This window comes from Carcharhinus amblyrhynchos, chromosome 4 (assembly GCF_965287045.1).
Source record: "Carcharhinus amblyrhynchos chromosome 4, sCarAmb.v2.hapA, whole genome shotgun sequence".
Lineage (NCBI taxonomy): Eukaryota > Metazoa > Chordata > Chondrichthyes > Carcharhiniformes > Carcharhinidae > Carcharhinus > Carcharhinus amblyrhynchos.
The window spans coordinates 89,394,605-89,419,507 of NC_137327.1; the positions used below are offsets into that span (position 1 = coordinate 89,394,605).

At 43.4% G+C, this 24,903-nt stretch overlaps 1 protein-coding gene across 1 annotated transcript in view; it reads right to left on the bottom strand.

Annotated features, from left to right (window-relative positions):
- The window catches only part of med12 (mediator complex subunit 12), a 181,741-nt gene that overhangs the window by 62,190 nt on the left and 94,648 nt on the right, over window positions 1-24,903 (bottom strand). Inside the window, exons 18-25 of the mRNA XM_080187507.1 lie at window positions 24,573-24,716; window positions 22,265-22,428; window positions 13,245-13,376; window positions 9,573-9,800; window positions 7,866-8,010; window positions 5,623-5,743; window positions 2,295-2,396; window positions 1,443-1,556 (exon numbers count right to left, since the gene is read on the bottom strand). Coding sequence (XP_080043633.1) covers window positions 1,443-1,556; window positions 2,295-2,396; window positions 5,623-5,743; window positions 7,866-8,010; window positions 9,573-9,800; window positions 13,245-13,376; window positions 22,265-22,428; window positions 24,573-24,716 — 1,150 coding nt within the window. The remainder of the gene's footprint in view (window positions 1-1,442; window positions 1,557-2,294; window positions 2,397-5,622; window positions 5,744-7,865; window positions 8,011-9,572; window positions 9,801-13,244; window positions 13,377-22,264; window positions 22,429-24,572; window positions 24,717-24,903) is intronic.

The window sequence follows — 24,903 nt, forward strand, 5'->3', positions numbered from 1 at the left end:
CAACGGATTACCTTCAAAGCAGGAATGGTCTGGACACAGTGGAGATATATTCCTTTAAAAGGAAAAGGTAGGGTAAACAAATCCAGAATTCCTTGAATGAAAAAGATAGAAATAAAGATAAGGAAGAAAAAGTGTGCTTATGGCAGGTGTCAGGTAGAAAGTACAGTTGAGAACCAAGAGGAATACAGAAAGTTCAGAAGGGAGGTGAGGAGGGATTAAGAGAAAAGACTGGCAGCCAACATAAAGGGGAATCCCAAAGTCTTCTACAGGCATAGAAAAGTGTGGTAGAAGGAGGAGTAGGGCTGATTAGGAACCTAAAAGGGAATTTACCCGTGGAGGCTAGGGGAAAGACTGAGGTATTAAATAAATGCTTTGCGTTCACCTTTACCAGGGCAGATGTTAAACAGGCCATGGTGACTATAGGAGAAAACTCTGGCCCCAGACTGGTTCAAAAGTGATAAGGAGAAAGTGTTGAATACACAATTGGTACCAAAAGTTGACAAGCCACCAGGACTGGATGAGATGCATTCAAGGATATTGAAGGAAGTGAAGGAGAATATTGAAGGTAAATGGAAATTGCATGGGCCTAGCTATAATCTTCCAGTCTTTGGGGTGGCATGGTGGCAGTGGATAGCACTGCTGCTTCACAGTGCCAGGGACCCAGGTTCGATTCCAGGCTCGGGTCACTGCCTGTGTGGAGTTTGCAAGCTCTCCCCATGTCGGTGTGGACTTCCTCCAGGTGCTCTGGTTTCCTTCCACACTCCAAACATGTGCCAAATTGCCCCTGAGTGTCAGGGTAAATATGTGGGGTTGTGGCATGGGGCCTGGGTGGGGTTGTGGTTGGCGCTGGCCTGATGGGCCAAATGGCCTCCTTCTGCATTGTAGGCATTCTATGATTCTCTAGACTCAGGAGCTACTGAGGACTGGAGAACTGCTAATATTCAAAAAAGGTTGCAAAGATAGCCCCAATAATTACAGATCAGTCAGTTTAATATTAGTAGCCGGCAAGCTTCTAGAAACAAATATTTGGAATAGAATTAATGGTGACATGAAAAAAACGTGGATATGGAGAGCTGGCATGGATTTCTAAAGTGAAAATCATGTCCGACCAATGTGCTGGAATTGTTTGAGGAGGTAACACGCAAGTGATTCGGGTCTGGAATGCACTGCCTGCAAGTGCGGTGGAGGCAGATTCAAGAGGGCATCATTTGAAAATTTGAATAAACATAATGTGCAGGGATACGGGGAAAAGGCAGGGAAATGGCACTAAGTTATGATGCTCTTTGGGGAGGCCTCGCAGACATGATGGATGAAACGGCCTTCTTCTATGCCATAACAATTGTGCAATTCTGAGAGTGCTAAAAAAAAACTGCCATACCAAAGGGAACCCCTCAATCTTCCCATCCTAACAGTAACTAGCAATCAATATTAGCATCACTTACCTAACATAAATATAGCTTTGAGGACAGCAAAAACTGCTCCTACCACGATGCTATTCTGTGATGCTGCCAGGAGGTGTCTATCACAGGATGAACGAATCCCTACTGTAGGTTTATCTGAAAAAATAATGCTCTGTCAGAAGAAACCACTGACTGTCAACAATATTAAGAGTAAGGAAAATTCTTTTAACTGTAACTGTCATCAGCAAGGTTACTTGTTCAAATCTACATTCTTGTCAAGCATGTCCTTAAATAGAAAAGCAAGATGATTCATTCATGAATGTTGCAGCAACAACCAATGGTACAGGCGCCAGACTTCAAAGCCTCTCTGCACCTGAACTGGCATATGCCAGTGTAAATTTCCATTTCAGCAGACCAGTCTAGAGCTGAATCTTCGTCAAAAATGGCCAATCATCTTCCTAATCTACCAATTAACCCACAACTGTTGGATAGAAAGCAGGCATTAACTGACACTGTATAGTGGCAATGAAAGTTTGGGGAAAAAAGTTTAAAATTTCTCCTCTTGAATAACTGCTCAAAGAAATGAACGAGTTTAAAAAGAGTTTAAAGATAAAGTTGAAGACATTAAAGAAAAGACAGGCAATATTTCATTTCAAAAGATAGGTTAAGTCTTTGTTTCACTCTCCCTCTTCAGTATATCCAGAATTGGCACAGTTGCCTTTCAATTTCTTCCATAATCTTCATGAAATAAATCTTCAAATAAACTCTCTGCTTTGAATAGAAAACTACAGATTTCTTGTCTTTGGGCATAACTGAATCCAAGTCTACGCCAACATTTAAATGTCTTTGCTTCCACTGATTGAAAAAACAACACATGCAATATACTTCACTTACTGCTGTCCTGGTGACAAGGATTCAACTGTGGTGTCCTGAACAAGTGAAGGAGGATCCTGCACGTTAGACGAGCACCAGGTTCTGAATCTTGCTCACTGCAAGCTGCAAAACAAATGAAAACCACACTTACTTTGGCGTTTATTGGTAGGGGGATTGAATTTAGGAGTCGCAGCGTCATGTTGCAACTGTACACAACTCTGGTGCGGCCGCACTTGGAGTTCTGTGTGCAGTTCTGGTCCCCACATTACAGGAAGGATGTGGAGGCTTTGGAGAGGGTGCAGAGGAGGTTTACCAGGATGTTGCCTGGTATGGAGGGGAGGTCCTATGAGGAGAGACTGAGGGATTTGGGGTTGTTTTCGCTAGAAAGAAGGCAGCTAAGAGGGGATCTTATTGAAACATATAAGATGATTAGAGGTTTAGATAGGGTGGATAGTGATAGCCTTTTTCCTTGGATGGAGAAAGCTAGCACGAGGGGGCATGGCTTTAAATTAAGGGGGGGGTAGTTATAGGACGGATGGCAGGGGTAGGTTCTTTACCCAGAGGGTGGTGAGGGATTGGAATGCCCTGCCTGCTGCGGTTGTAAATGCGCCTAGTTTGGGGACGTTTAAGAGATCCGTGGATAGGTTTATGGACGAAAAGGGATTGGTTTAGATTAGTGGGTCATTTTTTTTTTTAAACTGGTCGGCGCAAGATCGTGGGCCTAAGGGCCTGTTCTGCGCTGTAATGTTCTATGTTCTACTTGTGTATTCTGTATTTTGTCAAATGGCCAAGGATGGCAGGGGTTGAGCAGGAACAAAATATGCAACGATATTACAATTACAAAGAATGTATAAATAGGGGGAAAAAAAGCAATACTGGAAGCGTACTTAAGTTCAATTAGCAGCTAAAATGGAAAGGTTAGTTAACATTTTAGATGAGTCAATTGTTGCTATTTCAAATTAATTAATTCTGTGTAGAGCACTTTATATTCTTTGGAGTTCAGAAGAATGAAGGAGGCTATATAGAAACTTATAAAATTCTAACAGGGATGATACAGGAAAAACATTCCTTCTGATGGGGAAGCCCAGAACCAGGGGTCATAGTCTACAAATATGGAACTTTTAGGACTGAGATGAGGAATTTCTCCACCCAGAGAGAGGTAAGCCTGTGGAATTCACTACCATAGAAAGCAGTTGAGACCAAAACATTGGACAGGGTTTTATGGCTCATCCCAAAACCGTAAAATCTTGCCCGAGATCAACAGACCTTCCCTTTGATTCCTATGGTGGGCGGGGTGATAACATTTTGGCCATTGTATGTTTTCAAGGAGTCGGATATAGCTCTTGGGGTGAAGGGGATCGGGTGGGGTGGTGCAATCAGGCTATTGAGCAGGATGATCAGCCATGAATATCACGAATTTCAGAGCAGGCTCAAGAGCCTGAATGTCCTTCTCCTGCTCTATTTTCCATCTATGTTTACCCATTGTCCAAAATGTCCTAAAACAATTTAAAAGCAATGGAGCATTTAAAGCATGTTAGATCATGGCAGACCAGCGGAGTGTTTCCAGCATCTTTTGTTCTTGTTTCAGTTTCCAGCATCCGTAGTATTTTGCTGATATTATTGGAATACTTTTGCTGCCATGATACCAGGTTAATATGACAACCAATTTGTGCATAGCAAAGCCACACCACTATGAACTCAAAGTGATCAGCTAATTTAATTTTTTGTGGTAAAGGAGGAATTGTGGTCAGGATAACAGGAGGTTCAAATTTAAATAATACCATTACAGTCTTACAAATACATGATTCAGCAATTAGATCTTATTTTAATACTGCCTCTGGAGAACAGCATTTACAACAATGCCACACTCCCTCAGTACTGCTTTGCTGTTCTTATAGTGCTTTTTTTTTATATCTGTAGAAACCTGGAAAATTTATGATGCAGGTTATTCAGCGCCTCATGTCTATGCACGTCGATAAATCTTCCCTATGTCTTGTGTCACAGTATCAAAAACAGCCTATTCGATCTTTCCCCATTGTTAAAATTCTCCATTTCTGGCAACATCCTTATCAATCTCCTCTGTACTTTCTGCAGTGCAATCATTTCCTCCCTAAAATGTGATGACAAAAGAATCAGTTCCAATGATGGCTTAGTGTTTTATACAGTTCTAGGTTAACTTCTGCTCATACATTCAATATCTTGACCAGGTTGGCATTCACGGTTTTTTTATGTATTAACTTTAGCTTCATTTAGGATTTTGTTACATCATGTCTGAAATGTCAGCATTTGGAGACTCTCAAATGACTTTCAATTACAATGAAGTAACCAAGCTTACACTATGAAGTGTAATGTTTTATGTTACTCAATTAGGATGGAAATTTCTCTTCTGCAACCTATTAATAGAATTTAATAAGAAAAATTAAAGGGCTTTATAACTCTACATGACACAAAGGCAAAGATACGATGTCTATGCAAAGTCTCAAAACCAGAAACCTTAGGACCAAGGTTGTTGGTTTTCAGATCTTGCTGGATCTCAAACTGAGCTGTAGGTGGTTCAGGTCAAGTATATTGGATGGGGTCAAGGGTTGCTTGGAATCCAGAAGTAGACTAGAATGCATGCGATGAAGCAGATAACGAGCCTGGCACCAATGAAGTGACCCGCTGAATTGCTGAGCTAAATTTTATTTTATTCAATTAAAATTGATGCAAGGCACATTGTAAAAACATATGATTTTGGAATTGAGAAACTATCTGTAGTTCAAAAACCACCTCTTGTATGAGATTTATAGCAATTTGCCACTTTTTGCAAAGATGTTAAAAGCCCTTGTTAGTTGTAGAAAAATAAGGCTGGATAGATGGAAGGATGGAGGTACGGGCTACAAAAAAGTGTGTAATCTAAATACAGGACTATTTTCTTTGCTTTCAGTTGAGCACCATTCACCCTAGAACACAACTCACTGTGAAACTATTAGAATATGGAAAATTTGCTCATGCCTGTGGAATTGTAAAGTTACCCAAGTATCAAGCTTCTGGAGAGGATTGAAGTAGTAAGAAATACTCGTTCAGTAAGTCAGCAAGTAAAACATTTAGAAAGCTTTTAACTTAAGTGCAGAGGATAGCAATTTCATTCCAGTAACAGCTCCTCATACTTAGTTAATGATTATTAAAAAGCATCTCTGCCACTGAGAGACTACTCAATGACAAGTCATGCAACACTGGCAGAGTTAATGCTCATAATTAACGTATGTACGTAGTGAACAGGCGCATTCTTAATTCGATATTTCAAATGCAGACAGAAATATATCATCTTAGCACTTTCAAAAGTGGCAATTCTAAGTTAGATGGTTACCTGCATTAAGGAGTGATGGGATAGCCACACAGCGAATCAGATCCTCCAACAGCAGACACTGTCTGGCTATTAAAATAGCTATAAATGTTGCCAGAGAGTCATGGAACGATAAGTCGCTTACCTGAAAAAAGAGGAAGTGCGAGATAGCCATTACCTCGGAAATTGTTTGCTCCTGAGAACATACATCAGCTAGTCTCAGTGGCAGCAACTGCTTCTTCAGTCAGAAGGTCATAGGCTCATTTCTCTTTCCAGAGCTTCAGCAATAATAGTAGCAGGTTCTCCAGTGCAGGGTCATATGCAAAACTTGTAAAAGCATTAAACCAGTTACCATCTGTCTGCTTCTGGGTCCACTACTCTTATCTCTTTAATATACCATACTCACTGACGGTGTGTCCTTGAGATAAATATATTAATACACATAGCTGTTCTTTGCAGATAGAAACAACATACTGCATCTGTTTCTGCTGAACAAAATAGTGACAGCCATTCGCTGACTTGTCCCTCAGGATAATGTCTTGGCCAATCAGAATCAAACTGCCTAACAAATTTCAAACAATGCTCGGCAGTTAACTGTCAGTCGCCTGGTATATTCTCTATGACAACACCTCTAACAGTGTCTACCTGCCAACTAACCAGCACCACCTTCTCATACACTATATATTGTTTTGCCCTTATATCAATATTCTCACGAGACAGCAGAGAACAGAGTTCAAACTTTGAACTGTGTTTTTAAGAAAGCTTTTGAAAGTGGAGAGATAAGTGATAGTACAACAACTTTGGGAAGGAATTCCAGAGGTTCTGCCACAATTGAAGATGTTAAAATAAACTGGTACTAGTAAAAGTAACCATGAAGCTGTTGGATTGGCATAAAAATTATGCTCGTTCGTAGCATAGGAAACCTGTTGCTGTACCTGGTCCAGCTTATTACATGACTCCACCAACGAGGGTGACTTTTCAAGGCCCACTTAATTTGTTTAGCAAGCTACTCAGTTGCAATCTAGTTGTTCTTCAGGCTATTAAGGATGGATGATAAACCACAGTAACATCCACATCCAGAGAATGAACTTTTTTTTTTAAAAGGTTCTGATGAATTAGAATTCGTATAAAGATAGAGATTGGGAATGCAGCACTGAATGTCCATTTAGAAGAACAAAAGGGATGCAAGTTTTGACGTGGTAAAAGTGAGACTGCAGTACAGGCTAGCTTTTGAGCTCTTAGAGACTTAGAGGCACATGTCTAAAGTTGCCTGTAGACATGAGCTTTCTCCTCCTTTCGCTATACTTTGTAATTTACCCAAATGAATTATAAACCACCTGTTTTTAAACGTGCCTCTTCCAGCAAAAAAAAATCCAGTGAACCATTTCCCAGTGTTTGTTCTCAAGACTTTTTCAGTCGATCAGCTTTTCAAAGGAATAAGTGTTTGTATTGATTAAGGTCTTCTGAATTGTCAACTACTTTATCACCACAAATTACTCTTAACCCTAACTTGAAAGGATCATCTCCTACTTAACCAGCCTGGCCCTTCAAAGTTCCATCCTTTGGCTAGAATGAGGATGACTACTGAGTGAGAGTATTGTTCAAATCTACTGCAAACATTATTGACTATAAAACTGGATGGAAATGGCCCAAGCATGTTTCAGACAGATCCTTTCTTAAAACTGGATGAAACTTTCACCTTCCTATACAGATTGGAATTAAATGCAGTTCTAAAAGGACAATTTTCAGTATTATGGCCAATGAGCTATTACAGCAGGTCCTATGCACCCAACATTACCAGGATACAAAAAAGTGTGCAGACATAGGTTTGGTCTCTACTCAAACTCTCAACCAGTGTGTTAGACTGAAAAAAAAGGTAGCATTTTTAGTAACAGGTTTTAAAACCCAGTTCATCTCAATCCAAGTTTCTCAATACATCACTTCTCGTCTCCAGAAATTCATTAAATGCTGTTGGCACATTTTTCTAAATGGTTACCATTTGAATGATACTATTAAGGAGTCATCGTAAACTGAATAATTAAATCTGTCTCGAACCTTTAAACAGATGTCCTCCCCCTCAAGTAGTAGTATTCACTTGCTGTTTTGCATCACACATTACTTGTCAACTCACCACAGAGACAGCTTTATGGTAGTGATCACTGGCAAACATCATGTTAACAAAATGACACGCAATAAAGTCAAAGGATGAATTTAACCTCCCAAAACCTTTAAAACTTTAAACACCTTCTTGATGCAATAATACTTACATCAACATTGCAGAGAAGATCATTGAAGCCACAAGTTCCATTATTGGATGAACAGCAAAGTGCCTTAAGCACACCAAGCCACTCAGCGCTTAAAGCCTTGCAATAGGCAGTCAGTTCTGCACACAGGATAGCAATGTCATTCACGCTAAACAAAAAAAAGAGGTGTATAAAAATATGCAAAGAACAGTTACATAATCTTGTTTGAAAGCAGCAAATATGCAAGAGTTATACTTGAGGAAACAATAGTTAACCAGCCTACTTTATGCATTTGCAATCACAAGTCCTCTGACCCTGCAGATGAGTAAAAGATTTGTTTTCACCCACAGAGCAACAATTAAACACACTCCTAAACAGCAGCAAAATCTCAACACAAGAGGTTCACGATGAAAGGCTGATGCATTGAGTTTTAGTACACAGTCCTTTCGTCTCTTGAATTTCATCCAAAACTAACAGCAGCAAACCTTTTTCAAATGCACGTTTTTCTTGCAAGTGCGATTGAGTCCACATGATTAAACTTGCTATAACAGAACGACATGATATTAGATCAGCAGTCTCATTCAAAGAGGCTTGAGGACAATTAACCGGGAATGGAAATAATTATATTAGAGAGTCAGGACTGGCCTTCTCAAGCTGGAGTTAAGGCACATTGACTGAGGTAAATCTGGAAGGAATCACTTTTCTAAACATCAGAATTCTTCAGCTTGATAAGCACAAAATGAATATAAAAATTAAAAACTGAACAGCAATGTTCACAAGTCAACAGAAGCTCCATCAGTACCAGTATTTGGTCTGATGAAAATATAATGCACCAAAATAAATCTGAACTAGCTGCTTTAATATTCAAAAATAAATTCACTGCCTTGTCATTAGGAAGTATTAAAAGAAGAAAATAATTGACATTCCAACCAGTAAAATATACAGTGCTATGCAACATGTTGGATTTTCAGCATCACAACACAAAGAGACTTGCTCTTCTTTGGTTCTGGATGTCAAAAGGTTAAATGAGAGCTGTGGAACAAGAGCTGAAGTCATTCTACGTCCTACTATTCCTGGAATTGAACATTTCTTGTCATCAGTTTTGTCAGCCTTTAAATGCCTCACTTCACCATTCGGCTACAATATTTTTCTAGCCACTTATTGCTATATTCACTACTTTTCAGGGACAACATTTTCAATCTTTCATCCAATATTCCCAGGTCAAGTGCAGCACAAGATATAGATGCCAGCTCCCACTGTTGAATCTCAACAACAAGCCTTAACTTCCAGTCTCAAATTGGCTCTGTCACTGTGTCAGTGTGACACTTCTGTTTCCTTGTTCAGCTATGTTTCTAGTCTATTAGTCAAGACTGATAATTTTATACAGCATGGTTGAATTCTTAGCAGATTTAATGTGAAGCTATGTTCATCAGGAGCTGGTTGGTCAGTGCTCATTTTACTTCAATTTGCAGACTGGAAATATTTGTCAATTAATTATTCTGCTTTGGGTTTTAATCTCGACTCCAGAAGTGAATGGGTCATGCTACAGGAACACTAACTATATTGAACAGACATTCTGCATTTCTTCAGAATTAATATATTTTCCTGACATTTTTTCACATCAAATCGGCTGGCTTCGAACAACAAATATAAAAATGCTAACGTGGCTGGCCACATTATTCCCTCTACAGATATAAACTTAGGTAGATATAAAATTAGTGAGGCTCTTACCGATCAGGGTCATGATGTCCCACACAGACATGCATGAGTGCGTTGCAAACAAAGCTATAGCGATTGGCTGGGTTATCATTCAGTATTTTACCAAGCATGGATTGGCTGAAGTTGTGGGCAGATGGATTTTCAATGGCATCAATCATGAACTCAGGTTCCCAGAGCATGTTGGAGTCAGAAGGATCAATATTACTGTAGATGGTATTCTTGACCTTGGAACAGGCATCACTTACAACAAAAATAAACAATTAAATTCTATTAAAATTTAAATTTAAAAACTATTTTTCAAGATTTGTCAAAAGATGGCAAGTGAAAGGCTGTGGTCTGAAATCCCTACAAGTAGAATAACAAGAAGGTGTCATTGTACTATGTCCATGCCAACTCTCTGCAAGAGCAAACTGGCTACAGGGAAAAGACATGTCCCAAGTCTTTTCCCTGTAGTCCTGAAAATTCTCTCTTCAGGTATTTAATCAAATCCTTTTTGAAAGCCACAATATGCCTCCACCCCATTTTCAAGCTTTGTATTCCAGTTTCTACCATTTGCTGCAGAAAAAAGAGATTTTACTTATGTTGCCATTGGTTTTTTAACCATTCATTTTACACTGATTCCTGACTCTCCTGCCAGTGGACGGAGTTTCTATCCATTCAGTCTTGGTCCCTCATAATTTTGAGTATCTCTAGGGAATCTCCTCTCATTTTAAGAAGAACTCTAGTTTCTCCATCTATCTAATGTTTTTACATCTTTCCGAAAGTGCAGTGCTCAGAATTAGATACAATATTCAAGTTGAGGCCAACCAACATTTTATAAAGGTTCATTCCAACTCTTTCCCTTTTGTCCTCAATACCTGAATTCATAAAGCACAAACTCCCTTGCATGATAAAAGCAGAAAATGCTGAAAATGCTCAGCAGGCCTGGCAGAATCTATGGAGAGAGAAACTGAATTATATTCCGAGTTGAACATAACATACTTTCAGAATTAAGAGGTGGTAGAAATATAATGGGTTAAGAGTCATAGAATCCCTACAGTGCAGAAGGGGGCCATTCAGTCCATTGAGTCTGCACCAACTCTCTGACAGAGCATCCCACCCAGGACCTATTCCCATAACCCTGCATATTTACCCCATTAATCCCCTGAACATACACATCTTGTGCAATTTAGCATGGCCAATCCACCTAACTTGCACATATTTAGACTGAAAGGGGAAACCAAAGCACTCAGAGGAAATCCACACAGACACTCATTCTGAGTGCAAACTTCACACAGATGGTAACTCAAGGCTGGAATCCTCCCTGGCGCTGTGAGGCAGCAGTGCTAATCGCTGTACCACCATGCCGCAGGTTTTTCTTGTTTTTTCGGGAGATTTTATGCTGTTGAAAGGGGGGAGAAAGGGGAAGAACAACGGGGAAGGTATGGGATAGTGTAGGGGACAGGATTACGTTATCCCAGTTTGTTAGGGCAACGGAAGTCCACCAGTATCACTACTCTTGAGTTTTACACCACTTTATAATTTCCCTGGAAATTTGTTTCTCCATACCTTTCCCACTAATTGCTGACCTGCAGGATATATTTAGTAAGGTAACTGAGCCACGACAGATCAGCCATGATCTTATTGAATGGCGGGGCAGGCTCAAAGGGCGAGATGGCCTACTCCTGCTCCTATTTCTTATGTTCTTAGGTAACAACTACTCAAAGATTTCTCAACTCTAACTAATAGATTTTGTTGACATCTCTTGGCCGTCCTCTTGCTTCATCTTAATGCTTTCACCTCTCTTGATTTTCTGCCTTTCCTATCTTTCCTTAAAAATCTTGTACCTAGGAATATTGAGGACTTAGACCTGCCCTTTTATGAGCCAGTTCTCTTAAGATCATATTTCCAAGTGGTATCTTCACCTGCAGCTCTCAAACTTAATTAGTATGCTTAGTGTTTTCACAGATGCACCATAAATCTAAGTTAGACCTTATAGCATTCCCCCTTATTCTAACTCCTCTTAGTATTTCTTATTCTAGTAAACACTCCACCAATCATCTACTCACTTTGTTTCTTCTTTCATTGCCAGAAAAATAAGTGGTTCCCATTCCCTCTGCCTAGTTTACAGCCTGCCCATTTACAGTAGTTACATAGGTACAGATTAAAAGTGATTATATTCCACTCTCCAAAAATGCATAAAGAGAAACATCCTGGCAAATAAGAGATACAAGATCAGCAAGAGATGACAAAGCAAATAGTAAATTCTATAAAAAAGGAGTGTATGAAAAAAAACTTGCGAGGGATATCAAAATCAACATGAAGGACTTTTACAATTTCACTGGGAAAATTAGGTGGTCAAAAGTAAGGTGAGCCCTTTGAAAACTGACAACTGCAATCTTCTTAACACAAAGATAAATGGCAATATAAACAGTGAAGATGGAAGCATAAAATTACAAACATATCAATAGTTAAAGTGAATAAGCAAAATTCTCAAAAGGATTTCAGCGTAGGAAAACGTGAGTTTGAACCTAAAAAGGATGGGAATGGGGTACTTTTTAAGTAATAAAAGCTACAACATTGGAAGGCCAAACAGACTGGGGACCAAGTACACAGATCTTTAAAAGGGCACAAACAGGTACAGAAAATAATCCAAAAGGCTAATGGAATACTGATCTTTATATCTTGAAGAATAGTACAAAAGTGTTAGCATTTGTGCTTTAGCTGTACAAAGACAAGAGCAGACTCAATCCAGAGTATTGAGGTGTTCTGGGCACCACACCTCATGAAGGTTATACTGAGCTTGGAGCGAGTACAGCGTAGATTTACCAGAATAATAAATGGATGCCAAGGATTAAATTATGAGGAATAATTACACAAACTAGAGCTGGAATTAAGAAAGCTAAGAGGTGTTTTGAAGATTTAAATTGAATGAATGTACCGACTTACAAAAATTATTTTTGTTTGTTGGGTAGAATAGGACAAAGGGTATCAATTATCACAGACAGACCTTTCAGGACAGAAACCAGAAACGCTTCATGTAAAGGGTGAGAGAGTTTGGATCTCTCTTCTGCAAGCAGCAATTGATGTTAAAGGCATTGTGAATTTTAAAACTGAAATTGATAAAATTTTTATTACCCAAAGAAAAAGATGGGTAAATGGAGTTATGTCGCAGGTCAGCCATAATGTCACTAAATGGCAGAATAGGTTAGGCGAGTTAAATGGTCTCCTCCCATTCCTACATCTCTAAACATTACACTTCCTGTGCTGCTGAAGCAGCGGGTTGGGATTGGGTTGCCTGTAGAGCACAAAGCTAAGCTTGAATGCTGGACATACAATGATGCATAATTGTTCTGAAAACATTTTAGGGATAATTAATCCTCTCTAAAGAGATTATAAAAATTGTATAGAGTTCACGGTTGAGTAGATTACACATAGTCCAAGGAAGGAACACACTTAATTGCCCAAATAGTTGTTTGTTACGTCTTGTCCATTTGTAAGCGTTAAAAAGGGGTCAGTAGGGAAATTCAGCAAATATTTTGCACTAGTCAATTTGAATTTTGAAACATATCCATGGTTTGCAGAAAGATTTCCCTCAATCTATTTCTACATAAACTTTCTCCCAGACTTTCCACCAAATGACTCCAAATTATCTAGGTAATAAAATTTTCACATACTTAACTGAAACATATCTCCAACTCTTACCCAAAGAGTTCTCCAAACTTGCTCTTTAAATGACTGCAGGAGGTGTAGAGATCATAGAGGTAGGCGAGGATACAACGCTCAGCAGAAGAGCAGTCTGCTGGGTTAACACCATGCTTTACTACTCCACATAAACTGAAAAGAAAAGAGAAGTTACTCATAAAAATGTTTTCCTGCAAAGGTTTTCGTTGGAGACAAAACATTATCAAAAGCACAAAAAATAATTTATTTAGCAGGACAAGAGTTAAAGAACTAGCCTCAGTATTTGTCCAGCAATCATATGGAATTTGATTTGATGGATTTCTCTATTAGAATATCATGACTTTATGCCACATTTGCTGCTTTAAACACATATATATGGCTATCGTTTGGACGCAATTTTCAGTCTAGAAAGTATCTCAATCTGATAACCTCTGTCTCCCTCTATATGTGGTACTTCTATTTTTCACACAGGCCTAAGGAAAGTTGGCCCAAGACGACACGGCAAGGGTATTAAAGGGGAGGATGGTGGAAGAACAGTGGCAGTTGTTTAGGGAGATATTAAAGGCAGCTCAATGAAGATCATTCCTGAGAGGAAGAGGAATTGCAAAAGGGTGAAAAATCATCCATGGCTTAATAAAGAAATCAAGGATAACATAAGGGCAAAAATGAGGGCATACAATACCGCAAAAGTTAATGGCGGTATGGAGGAGGATTGGGAGAACTTCAAACGCCAACAAAAGGTGGCTAAATACAACATCAAAAATGCTAAAATGGACTATGAAAGGAAACTAGCTGAAAACAAACACTGACACCAAAAGTTTATACAAGCATATAAAGAGGAAGAGAATATTGAAAATAGATGTTGGCCCTTTAGAGTATGGAAATGGTGGGGTAATAAAGGGAAACTGAGATGACAGAGACAATAAATCAATATTTTGTCTCTGTCTTCACAGCAGAAGATAATAATAGTCCCAAAAACTGCAGTTAATATAGTGGAGCGTGGTGAAATTACTATAACCAGGGAGAAGTTACTCAGTGTGGTGAATGTTGTTCCTTTCTTCAAGAAAGGAAACAGGAATGACCCTGGTAATTATAGGCCAGTTAGTCTTACTTCAGTGGTTGATAAGTTAATGGAAAGGGTCCTGACAGATAGGATTTATGACCATTTGGAAAGATGCAGTTTAATCTGGGATAGTCAGCACGGTTTTGTGAGGGGTAAGTCCTGATTGAATTCTTTGAGGAGGTAACTAAGTGTGCAGACAAAGGTACAGCAGTTGATGTCGTATACACGGATTTTAGTAAGGCGTTTGACAAGGTTCCCCATGGTAGGCTCAAGAAGAAAGTGAGGTGGTATGGGATAGAAGGAAATTTGGCCGATTGGATAAGTAACTGGCTGTCTCATAGAAGACAAAGGGTGGTGGTGATGGTGGATGGAAAATTTTCAGACTGGAGGCCAGTTACCAGTGGTGTACCACAGGGATCAGTGCTGGGTCCTCTGCTATTTGTGATTTTTATCAATGACTTGGAAGAGGGGCTGAAGGGTGGGTTAGTAAATTTGCTAATGACACCAAGATTGGTGGAGTAGTGGATGAGGTGGAGGGCTCTTGTAGGCTGCAAACAGACATTAACAAGATGCTGAGCTGGGCAGAAAAGTGGCAGATAGACTTTAACCCTGATAAGTACGAGGTGATTCATTTTGGTAGGACAAACTTGAATGCTGATTACAAGGTCAATGGCAGGGTTCTGAGGAATGCGAAGGAAGGGAGAGATCTTGGGGTTCATATCCACAGATTTCTGAAGGTTGCCACTCAAGTGCTTAGAGCAGTGAAGGCAGCTTACAGCGTGTTAGTGTTTATTAACAGGGGGTTTGAGTTTAAGAGCCGTGGGGCTATGCTGCAACTATACTAGACCTTGATGAGACCACATTTGGAATATTGTGTGCAGTTCTGGTCACCTTACTATGAGGAGGTGATGGAAGCATTGGAGAGAGTGCAGAGGAGATTTACCAGGATGCTGCCTAGTTTGGAGGGTAGGTCTTATGAGGAAAGGTTGAAGGAGCTGGGGCTTTTCTCTTTAGAGCAGAGGAGGATGAGAAGTGACTTAACAAAAGGTTTATATGATGATGAGGGGGTCAGATAGAGTGGATGTGCAGAGACTATTTCCTCAGGTGGATGTAGCTGTTACTAGGGGGCATGACTATAAGGTTCATGTGGGAGATAGAGGAGGGATGTCCAAGGTAGATTCTTTACTCAGGGTGGTTGGGGTATGGAATGCACTACCTATTGTGATAGTGGAGTTGGACACTTTAGGAACTTTCAAGCGGTTATTGGATCGACACATGGAGCACACCAGAATGATCGGGAGTGGGATAGCTTGATCTTGGGTTTGGACATAGCTCGGCATAACAGACGGATGAACAGCCTGTACTGTGCTATACTGTTCTATGTCCTATGTTCTAAACTGAAAGGTTTAAAAATAGGTAAGTTCCTGGGAGCTGATGGCCTACACCCTAGGGTGTAAAGGAGGTGACAGGAGAGATATTGGATGCATCACTTGTGATATTCCAAAATTCCCTGGATTCTGGAAAGGTACGGTGGACTGGTAACATGTTGACATGACACCCTTATTCAAGAAAGAAGAGGGGTAAAAAGTGGGAAACCACAGACCAGTTTGACCTCTGCGATGGGAAAGTTGCTGGAGACAATCATTAAGGAGAAGGTGACTGAGCATCTGGAAAAGCAAAGTTCAATTCATCAGTGTCAGTGTAGTTTTGTGAAGGGCAAGTCTTATTTGACTAATCTGCTACAGTTCTTTGAGGATGTAACCAGGAAGATGGGTAACAGGGATCCTGTGGATATGATCTATCTGGACTTTCAGAAGGCATTTAATAAGGTGCCACACGTCATTGATCCAGGAGTTTAGATCCCAAGAGATAGTTCCCAAGAGTAGGGTAGTGGCCTGGTTTGAGGATTGGCTAACTGATAGAAACGAGAGGTTTGGGATAATGGGTCCTTCTTCAGTTGGCAATCTCTAACTAGTGAGGTCCTGCAGGGTTCAGTTCTCAGACCACAACTATTTACAATCTATATCAAACACCTACATGCAGGGACAGAGTGTAACATAGCAAAATTTGCTGATGACACAAAAATAGGTGGGAAAGCAGGCTGGTAATGAGGAAATAAAAAGTTTACAAATAGGTATCGACAGATTAGGGAAATGGGCAAGAACCTGGCAGATGGAGTTTAATGTGGATAAATGCGAGAGACTTCACCCGGTCAGAAAAATAAAAGGCCAAATTACTATTTAAACGGGAAACAAATTCAAAAGACATCTGTGCAGAGGAATCTGGGTGTCCTTGTCTCAGAAAGTAGATATACAGGTGCAGAGTGTTATAGGAAAGCAAACAGAATCTTAGCATTTATTGATAAGGGTCTAGAACACAAAAGTAGAAGTTTTGTTACAATTGTTTAAGGCATTAATGAGATCACATTTGGTGTAGTGTATTCAGTTTTGGTCACTTTCTTGACCAAATGGATGGATGTGGTGGCACTGGAGGCAGTTCAAAGAGGGTTCACTAGATTGACTGCAGGTTTGAGGGAGCTGTTGTATGAGGAGTGGTTGAGTAGCTTGGGTTTTTACTTCAAGTACAGAAGAATAAGAGGGGATTTAATTGAGGTGTGTAAAATACTCAATAGGATTGATAAAGATAGTGTTCCCCTTTCTAGAACAGGCTAGAACAAGAGGTCATTGTTGTAGAGTAAGACGGGGGAGGTTCATGACAGAGATAAGGAGAAGCTACTTCTCACAGAGGGTTGTGAATCTATGGAGCTCACTGCCCCTGAATGCACGATCAATGGATTCAAGAAAGAGATAGATAAATATTTGATCAAAAGCCGATTAAAGGGCTAAGGAAAGAGGTAGGGAAGTAAGAATTAAGAATGAGATGCCAGAGTGGGCTCAAAGGGCTGAATTGCCTATGTTTGCTCCTAATTCCTACGTACCAATGACTTTCCCTCACGAACTGCTGAAGGTAGATCCTATTACTTGTAACCTAAAATCATGCCCAACTGGTACAAAACAGTATAAATGAACAGCACTTTTCTTGCCTTATGGGTATTTCCTGTTCTTTGATGTCTTGTAATCACAACGCTGTTGTGATATATTCACAGTATTAAAATATAGAGACCTCCGAATGACAACAACCACCAAACTCATTTTCTTTACAATTCCTTATAGAACCAGAGATCACATTTTCCCAAGAAGCAACAGAATATTTTGCTAGCTTATGTATATTAAACCTTGATTTTTTTAAATGGAGATATTCCTTCCAATGGGGTCAACCAAGAAAATTCCCAATTTATCAACTGTGCCTCAGTTGGTAGGGTTTCAGGGCCCAGGGCTCTGGTTTCAGGGCCCAGGGCTCTGGTTTCAGGGCCCAGGGCTCTGGTTTCAGGGCCCAGGGCTCTGGTTTCAAGGCCCAGGGCTCTGGTTTCAAGGCCCAGGGCTCTGGTTTCAAGGCCCAGGGCTCTGGTTTCAAGGCCCAGGGCTCTGGTTTCAAGGCCCAGGGCTCTGGTTTCAAGGCCCAGGGCTCTGGTTTCAAGGCCCAGGGCTCTGGTTTCAAGGCCCAGGGCTCTGGTTTCAAGGCCCAGGGCTCTGGTTTCAAGGCCCAGGGCTCTGGTTTCAAGGCCCAGGGCTCTGGTTTCAAGGCCCAGGGCTCTGGTTTCAAGGCCCAGGGCTCTGGTTTCAAGGCCCAGGGCTCTGGTTTCAAGGCCCAGGGCTCTGGTTTCAAGGCCCAGGGCTCTGGTTTCAAGGCCCAGGGCTCTGGTTTCAAGGCCCAGGGCTCTGGTTTCAAGGCCCAGGGCTCTGGTTTCAAGGCCCAGGGCTCTGGTTTCAAGGCCCAGGGCTCTGGTTTCAAGGCCCAGGGCTCTGGTTTCAAGGCCCAGGGCTCTGGTTTCAAGGCCCAGGGCTCTGGTTTCAAGGCCCAGGGCTCTGGTTTCAAGGCCCAGGGCTCTGGTTTCAAGGCCCAGGGCTCTGGTTTCAAGGCCCAGGGCTCTGGTTTCAAGGCCCAGGGCTCTGGTTTCAAGGCCCAGGGCTCTGGTTTCAAGGCCCAGGGCTCTGGTTTCAAGGCCCAGGGCTCTGGTTTCAAGGCCCAGGGCTCTGGTTTCAAGGCCCAGGGCTCTGGTTTCAAGGCCCAGGGCTCTGGTTTCAAGGCCCAGGGCTCTGGTTTCAAGGCCCAGGGCTCTGGTTTCAAGGCCCAGGGCTCTGGTTTCAAGGCCCAGGGCTCTGGTTTCAAGGCCCAGGGCTCTGGTTTCAAGGCCCAGGGCTCTGGTTTCAAGGCCCAGGGCTCTGGTTTCAAGGCCCAGGGCTCTGGTTTCAAGGCCCAGGGCTCTGGTTTCAAGGCCCAGGGCTCTGGTTTCAAGGCCCAGGGCTCTGGTTTCAAGGCCCAGGGCTCTGGTTTCAAGGCCCAGGGCTCTGGTTTCAAGGCCCAGGGCTCTGGTTTCAAGGCCCAGGGCTCTGGTTTCAAGGCCCAGGGCTCTGGTTTCAAGGCCCAGGGCTCTGGTTTCAAGGCCCAGGGCTCTGGTTTCAAGGCCCAGGGCTCTGGTTTCAAGGCCCAGGGCTCTGGTTTCAAGGCCCAGGGCTCTGGTTTCAAGGCCCAGGGCTCTGGTTTCAAGGCCCAGGGCTCTGGTTTCAAGGCCCAGGGCTCTGGTTTCAAGGCCCAGGGCTCTGGTTTCAAGGCCCAGGGCTCTGGTTTCAAGGCCCAGGGCTCTGGTTTCAAGGCCCAGGGCTCTGGTTTCAAGGCCCAGGGCTCTGGTTTCAAGGCCCAGGGCTCTGGTTTCAAGGCCCAGGGCTCTGGTTTCAAGGCCCAGGGCTCTGGTTTCAAGGCCCAGGGCTCTGGTTTCAAGGCCCAGGGCTCTGGTTTCAAGGCCCAGGGCTCTGGTTTCAAGGCCCAGGGCTCTGGTTTCAAGGCCCAGGGCTCTGGTTTCAAGGCCCAGGGCTCTGGTTTCAAGGCCCAGGGCTCTGGTTTCAAGGCCCAGGGCTCTGGTTTCAAGGCCCAGGGCTCTGGTTTCAAGGCCCAGGGCTCTGGTTTCAAGGCCCAGGGCTCTGGTTTCAAGGCCCAGGGCTCTGGTTTCAAGGCCCAGGGCTCTGGTTTCAAGGCCCAGGGCTCTGGTTTCAAGGCCCAGGGCTCTGGTTTCAAGGCCCAGGGCTCTGGTTTCAAGGCCCAGGGCTCTGGTTTCAAGGCCCAGGGCTCTGGTTTCAAGGCCCAGGGCTCTGGTTTCAAGGCCCAGGGCTCTGGTTTCAAGGCCCAGGGCTCTGGTTTCAAGGCCCAGGGCTCTGGTTTCAAGGCCCAGGGCTCTGGTTTCAAGGCCCAGGGCTCTGGTTTCAAGGCCCAGGGCTCTGGTTTCAAGGCCCAGGGCTCTGGTTTCAAGGCCCAGGGCTCTGGTTTCAAGGCCCAGGGCTCTGGTTTCAAGGCCCAGGGCTCTGGTTTCAAGGCCCAGGGCTCTGGTTTCAAGGCCCAGGGCTCTGGTTTCAAGGCCCAGGGCTCTGGTTTCAAGGCCCAGGGCTCTGGTTTCAAGGCCCAGGGCTCTGGTTTCAAGGCCCAGGGCTCTGGTTTCAAGGCCCAGGGCTCTGGTTTCAAGGCCCAGGGCTCTGGTTTCAAGGCCCAGGGCTCTGGTTTCAAGGCCCAGGGCTCTGGTTTCAAGGCCCAGGGCTCTGGTTTCAAGGCCCAGGGCTCTGGTTTCAAGGCCCAGGGCTCTGGTTTCAAGGCCCAGGGCTCTGGTTTCAAGGCCCAGGGCTCTGGTTTCAAGGCCCAGGGCTCTGGTTTCAAGGCCCAGGGCTCTGGTTTCAAGGCCCAGGGCTCTGGTTTCAAGGCCCAGGGCTCTGGTTTCAAGGCCCAGGGCTCTGGTTTCAAGGCCCAGGGCTCTGGTTTCAAGGCCCAGGGCTCTGGTTTCAAGGCCCAGGGCTCTGGTTTCAAGGCCCAGGGCTCTGGTTTCAAGGCCCAGGGCTCTGGTTTCAAGGCCCAGGGCTCTGGTTTCAAGGCCCAGGGCTCTGGTTTCAAGGCCCAGGGCTCTGGTTTCAAGGCCCAGGGCTCTGGTTTCAAGGCCCAGGGCTCTGGTTTCAAGGCCCAGGGCTCTGGTTTCAAGGCCCAGGGCTCTGGTTTCAAGGCCCAGGGCTCTGGTTTCAAGGCCCAGGGCTCTGGTTTCAAGGCCCAGGGCTCTGGTTTCAAGGCCCAGGGCTCTGGTTTCAAGGCCCAGGGCTCTGGTTTCAAGGCCCAGGGCTCTGGTTTCAAGGCCCAGGGCTCTGGTTTCAAGGCCCAGGGCTCTGGTTTCAAGGCCCAGGGCTCTGGTTTCAAGGCCCAGGGCTCTGGTTTCAAGGCCCAGGGCTCTGGTTTCAAGGCCCAGGGCTCTGGTTTCAAGGCCCAGGGCTCTGGTTTCAAGGCCCAGGGCTCTGGTTTCAAGGCCCAGGGCTCTGGTTTCAAGGCCCAGGGCTCTGGTTTCAAGGCCCAGGGCTCTGGTTTCAAGGCCCAGGGCTCTGGTTTCAAGGCCCAGGGCTCTGGTTTCAAGGCCCAGGGCTCTGGTTTCAAGGCCCAGGGCTCTGGTTTCAAGGCCCAGGGCTCTGGTTTCAAGGCCCAGGGCTCTGGTTTCAAGGCCCAGGGCTCTGGTTTCAAGGCCCAGGGCTCTGGTTTCAAGGCCCAGGGCTCTGGTTTCAAGGCCCAGGGCTCTGGTTTCAAGGCCCAGGGCTCTGGTTTCAAGGCCCAGGGCTCTGGTTTCAAGGCCCAGGGCTCTGGTTTCAAGGCCCAGGGCTCTGGTTTCAAGGCCCAGGGCTCTGGTTTCAAGGCCCAGGGCTCTGGTTTCAAGGCCCAGGGCTCTGGTTTCAAGGCCCAGGGCTCTGGTTTCAAGGCCCAGGGCTCTGGTTTCAAGGCCCAGGGCTCTGGTTTCAAGGCCCAGGGCTCTGGTTTCAAGGCCCAGGGCTCTGGTTTCAAGGCCCAGGGCTCTGGTTTCAAGGCCCAGGGCTCTGGTTTCAAGGCCCAGGGCTCTGGTTTCAAGGCCCAGGGCTCTGGTTTCAAGGCCCAGGGCTCTGGTTTCAAGGCCCAGGGCTCTGGTTTCAAGGCCCAGGGCTCTGGTTTCAAGGCCCAGGGCTCTGGTTTCAAGGCCCAGGGCTCTGGTTTCAAGGCCCAGGGCTCTGGTTTCAAGGCCCAGGGCTCTGGTTTCAAGGCCCAGGGCTCTGGTTTCAAGGCCCAGGGCTCTGGTTTCAAGGCCCAGGGCTCTGGTTTCAAGGCCCAGGGCTCTGGTTTCAAGGCCCAGGGCTCTGGTTTCAAGGCCCAGGGCTCTGGTTTCAAGGCCCAGGGCTCTGGTTTCAAGGCCCAGGGCTCTGGTTTCAAGGCCCAGGGCTCTGGTTTCAAGGCCCAGGGCTCTGGTTTCAAGGCCCAGGGCTCTGGTTTCAAGGCCCAGGGCTCTGGTTTCAAGGCCCAGCTTCAGGATTTGAACACAAAAATCAAGGTCCTCGCTCCAATGCTGACGGATTACTGAGCTGACAGGGTTGCTGTTTTTGGATGAGAGATTAAATTGAAGCCCCATCTGCCTGCTCAGGTGGATGAAAAAACACCATATTTGGAAGAACAGGGGACTTCTGCCCTATGTCCTGGCTATGATTTAACTATCAACATCACAAAAAAATGATCTGATCATTATCATTTTGCCATGCACAAATTAGTTTCCTACATTACAACAGGGACTCAACTTTTAAAAAGCATTTCAGTGTCTGTAAAGTACTTTGACATGTCAGGTGGCTATGGAAAGTGCTATATAAATGCAAGTCTTTTTTAATATCCCATCTGCTTGTCAATAATGCTGCAGTGAAGCCACCTGTTGACAAGTATTCAGGAATGAGGAGAGAACAATTCTCTCCACATCCTCCCCATTCTGAAGGAAGTATCAAATCTCCCAGTGGCACCAACCAAAATAATACATCTCATAACTTGGGGGTGCATGCAAATCTCCATAACTCATTTAAAATTGAAAAACAGAATGTGAAAGTCTCACCCTTCAAACACTTGTGCTGTCTGCTCAGAGTTGAGGATAAGGCAGGAATGATAGCGTCGCAGTACCGCCACAATGCACAGACATAAACCAGTTGTGTAGCTGCCAACCAGACTGGATGACTTCAGAAGTAACTCTGCTTCTACCACACTCAATTCATTCAGCAACTACAGAGAGAAAAAAAAGCAGACAAGTAATCAGCACAATTTCTGATCAGCGTCCACAACTAAATACCATAGCAATACATCAAAATTGAGGATGGCACATGGGTGGGATATAACTACAATAACTAAGTAAGCTTTTGTGATTTCAACTCTGTTGTTGTAGGGAGATACTAACCAGTGGAACAAATGCATCAAGTAACAGAAGGCTGAACAAGTAAGGGTATAAACAAATTACTGCAGAAGCTTGGAAGTCTCACAGGTCTGACAGTATGTCAGAACAGAGCTAATGAGTGTCATCACTGATGACTGAGATTATTGGATTGTTGCTGTACTACTTCATCCACAAAGGAACAATGTGCCATCCTTAACTTGGTCTGCATGACTCTTCCCGCTCAAAAAAGACAGTAGGACTAGGGGGCACAGCCTCAAGATAAAAGGGGGGCGGTTTAGAACGGAGTTGAGGAGGAACTTCTTCACTCAAAGGGTGGTGAATCTCTGGAATTCTCTGCCCGTTGAAGTGGTGGAGGCTGCCTTGCTAAATATTTTTAAGACGCGGGTTGATGGGTTTTTGATAAGAGAGGGGATTAAGGGTTATGGGGAGAGGGCGGGAAAGTGGAACTGAGCAGCGACAGATCAGCCATGATCTTATTGAATGGCGGGGCAGGCTCGAAGGGGTAGATGGCCTACTCCTGCTCCTATTTCTTATGTTCTTATGTAGATGCATAGCAATGTTGCTGACTTGACTGTCCTCTGAAATAAGCTAGCAGACCACTCAGTTGTATTCAAAAAGGTGGTTCACCACTACCTTCTCATGCAATTAAAGATGGCAAAGATGTCTAAACAAAAGAATGAATAAAAATGCAGCCTGACATATGAAGGCAGAATAATGCAGCTGCTTCCAAGTAGCAGATGAAATGACTTCATAGTGAACACAAATGGTTATTCCATTACAGGTAAATCAACTTTCTAAAAAATTAGTAGTGCTTTCATTTTACAAAAAGACTGCTATTTACAATCTAATCCATTGAGGAGTTATGAAGCACATTCCCAGTTGTGGTAATGGAACATACAAACTAACCCCCAGTCTATGGCAGAACATGCATTTCAATTGGAGACCTATTGTTTGACGAGGTGATTTTGTTAGGAGCATCTTAATGGATGAGAGGGAGATGGAGAGGCGGGATTTGCAGTAGGCATTGAAAACTGGGACCAGCAAGTTGAATGAAAAAATTGAAAAAAAAGGAAAGATGAATGCATAAGCAACAAGGTTCCTGAAAAATATAGGCAATTGGTTCCTAATTCACCAAAAGGACAGCACCTCTGCCAGTGCAGTATCCCCATAGAATGTCAAGATAAGTTGCAAGTTCAGGCATAATGCCCTGGAAAAGGTGAAAGGCAGCCATTGGAGCTGGGAGAAATCAGGCACATTGCCTACTCCTGTTCACACGAATATGGTTTAGATGAGAATGCTGTTGGTGCAGGATTGATGGGCTGAATGGCCTCTTTCTGTACTGTAGGAATTCTATGATTTTATCATTCAGGATAGTCTGTTTGCTGAAGGGCATGTTTATGGACTTTGGTTGAAGATATGATCAAGTAAAGCTGCACTCCGCCGCCGTCAAAAAAAGCCTGCTTGTATTCATCATCTAAACTTGTAGATGATGAACATCAAATTGAATTAAGTAGCAGTGAATTGCTGATGTTCATGGAATTGCATTCCAACCAGTTTCAGCATCTTCAGAAAAACGAAAGAATGTGTGAAAAACGTTTGCTGCTGTTTTCAATATAAACAAATAATTCTGAAGTTGTTAGAATCATGGGAAACATAGGTTAAGTGCAAACACTGCACCTTAACATGCAAGTATCTGAGAAAGAAGAAACTGGCATTCTAATAATTAAACAACAAGAACATCCAAAATCCAGAAAAAGTTCTCATGGCCATGATATAATGTAGACAGTACAAGTCAAGCATGCAGTGCTATTTCTGTCTTTATTATACTCTTGCACTAGATTGTAACAATTAGTCACAATTAAAATTGTAGCTCATCATCATAGCAACAAAAGTCTATATCATCGTTCTGTCTCTGGAGGTTTTAAGTTATGCAAACAGAAAATAAAACAACAAAACAGATTAGTGCCAATGTTACCTGAATAGCAAAATCTATCAGTCCACTGATATTAAGGGAATATTCCATCAGATCAAAGATGAACTGAATATGCTGAACAAGAGGCAGATGATAGGACATTCCTAAGGCAAAGCTAGTGATCTGCTCCAGCACATTCCGTGATACCTGTCATAACAGAAAAATAGGATGAAAGTGAACACAAGATTCTCACTTTTTCAAAGAGATGGCACTTTGTCTTGCACTGGTTTAATTCCTTTATGAGCAAGAACAGCCAAAATTAGAAGAAATACACACACAATTATGTATATTTGTCAGAAATTCAGAGCCATCCAAACGTACTTGTATTTTAATT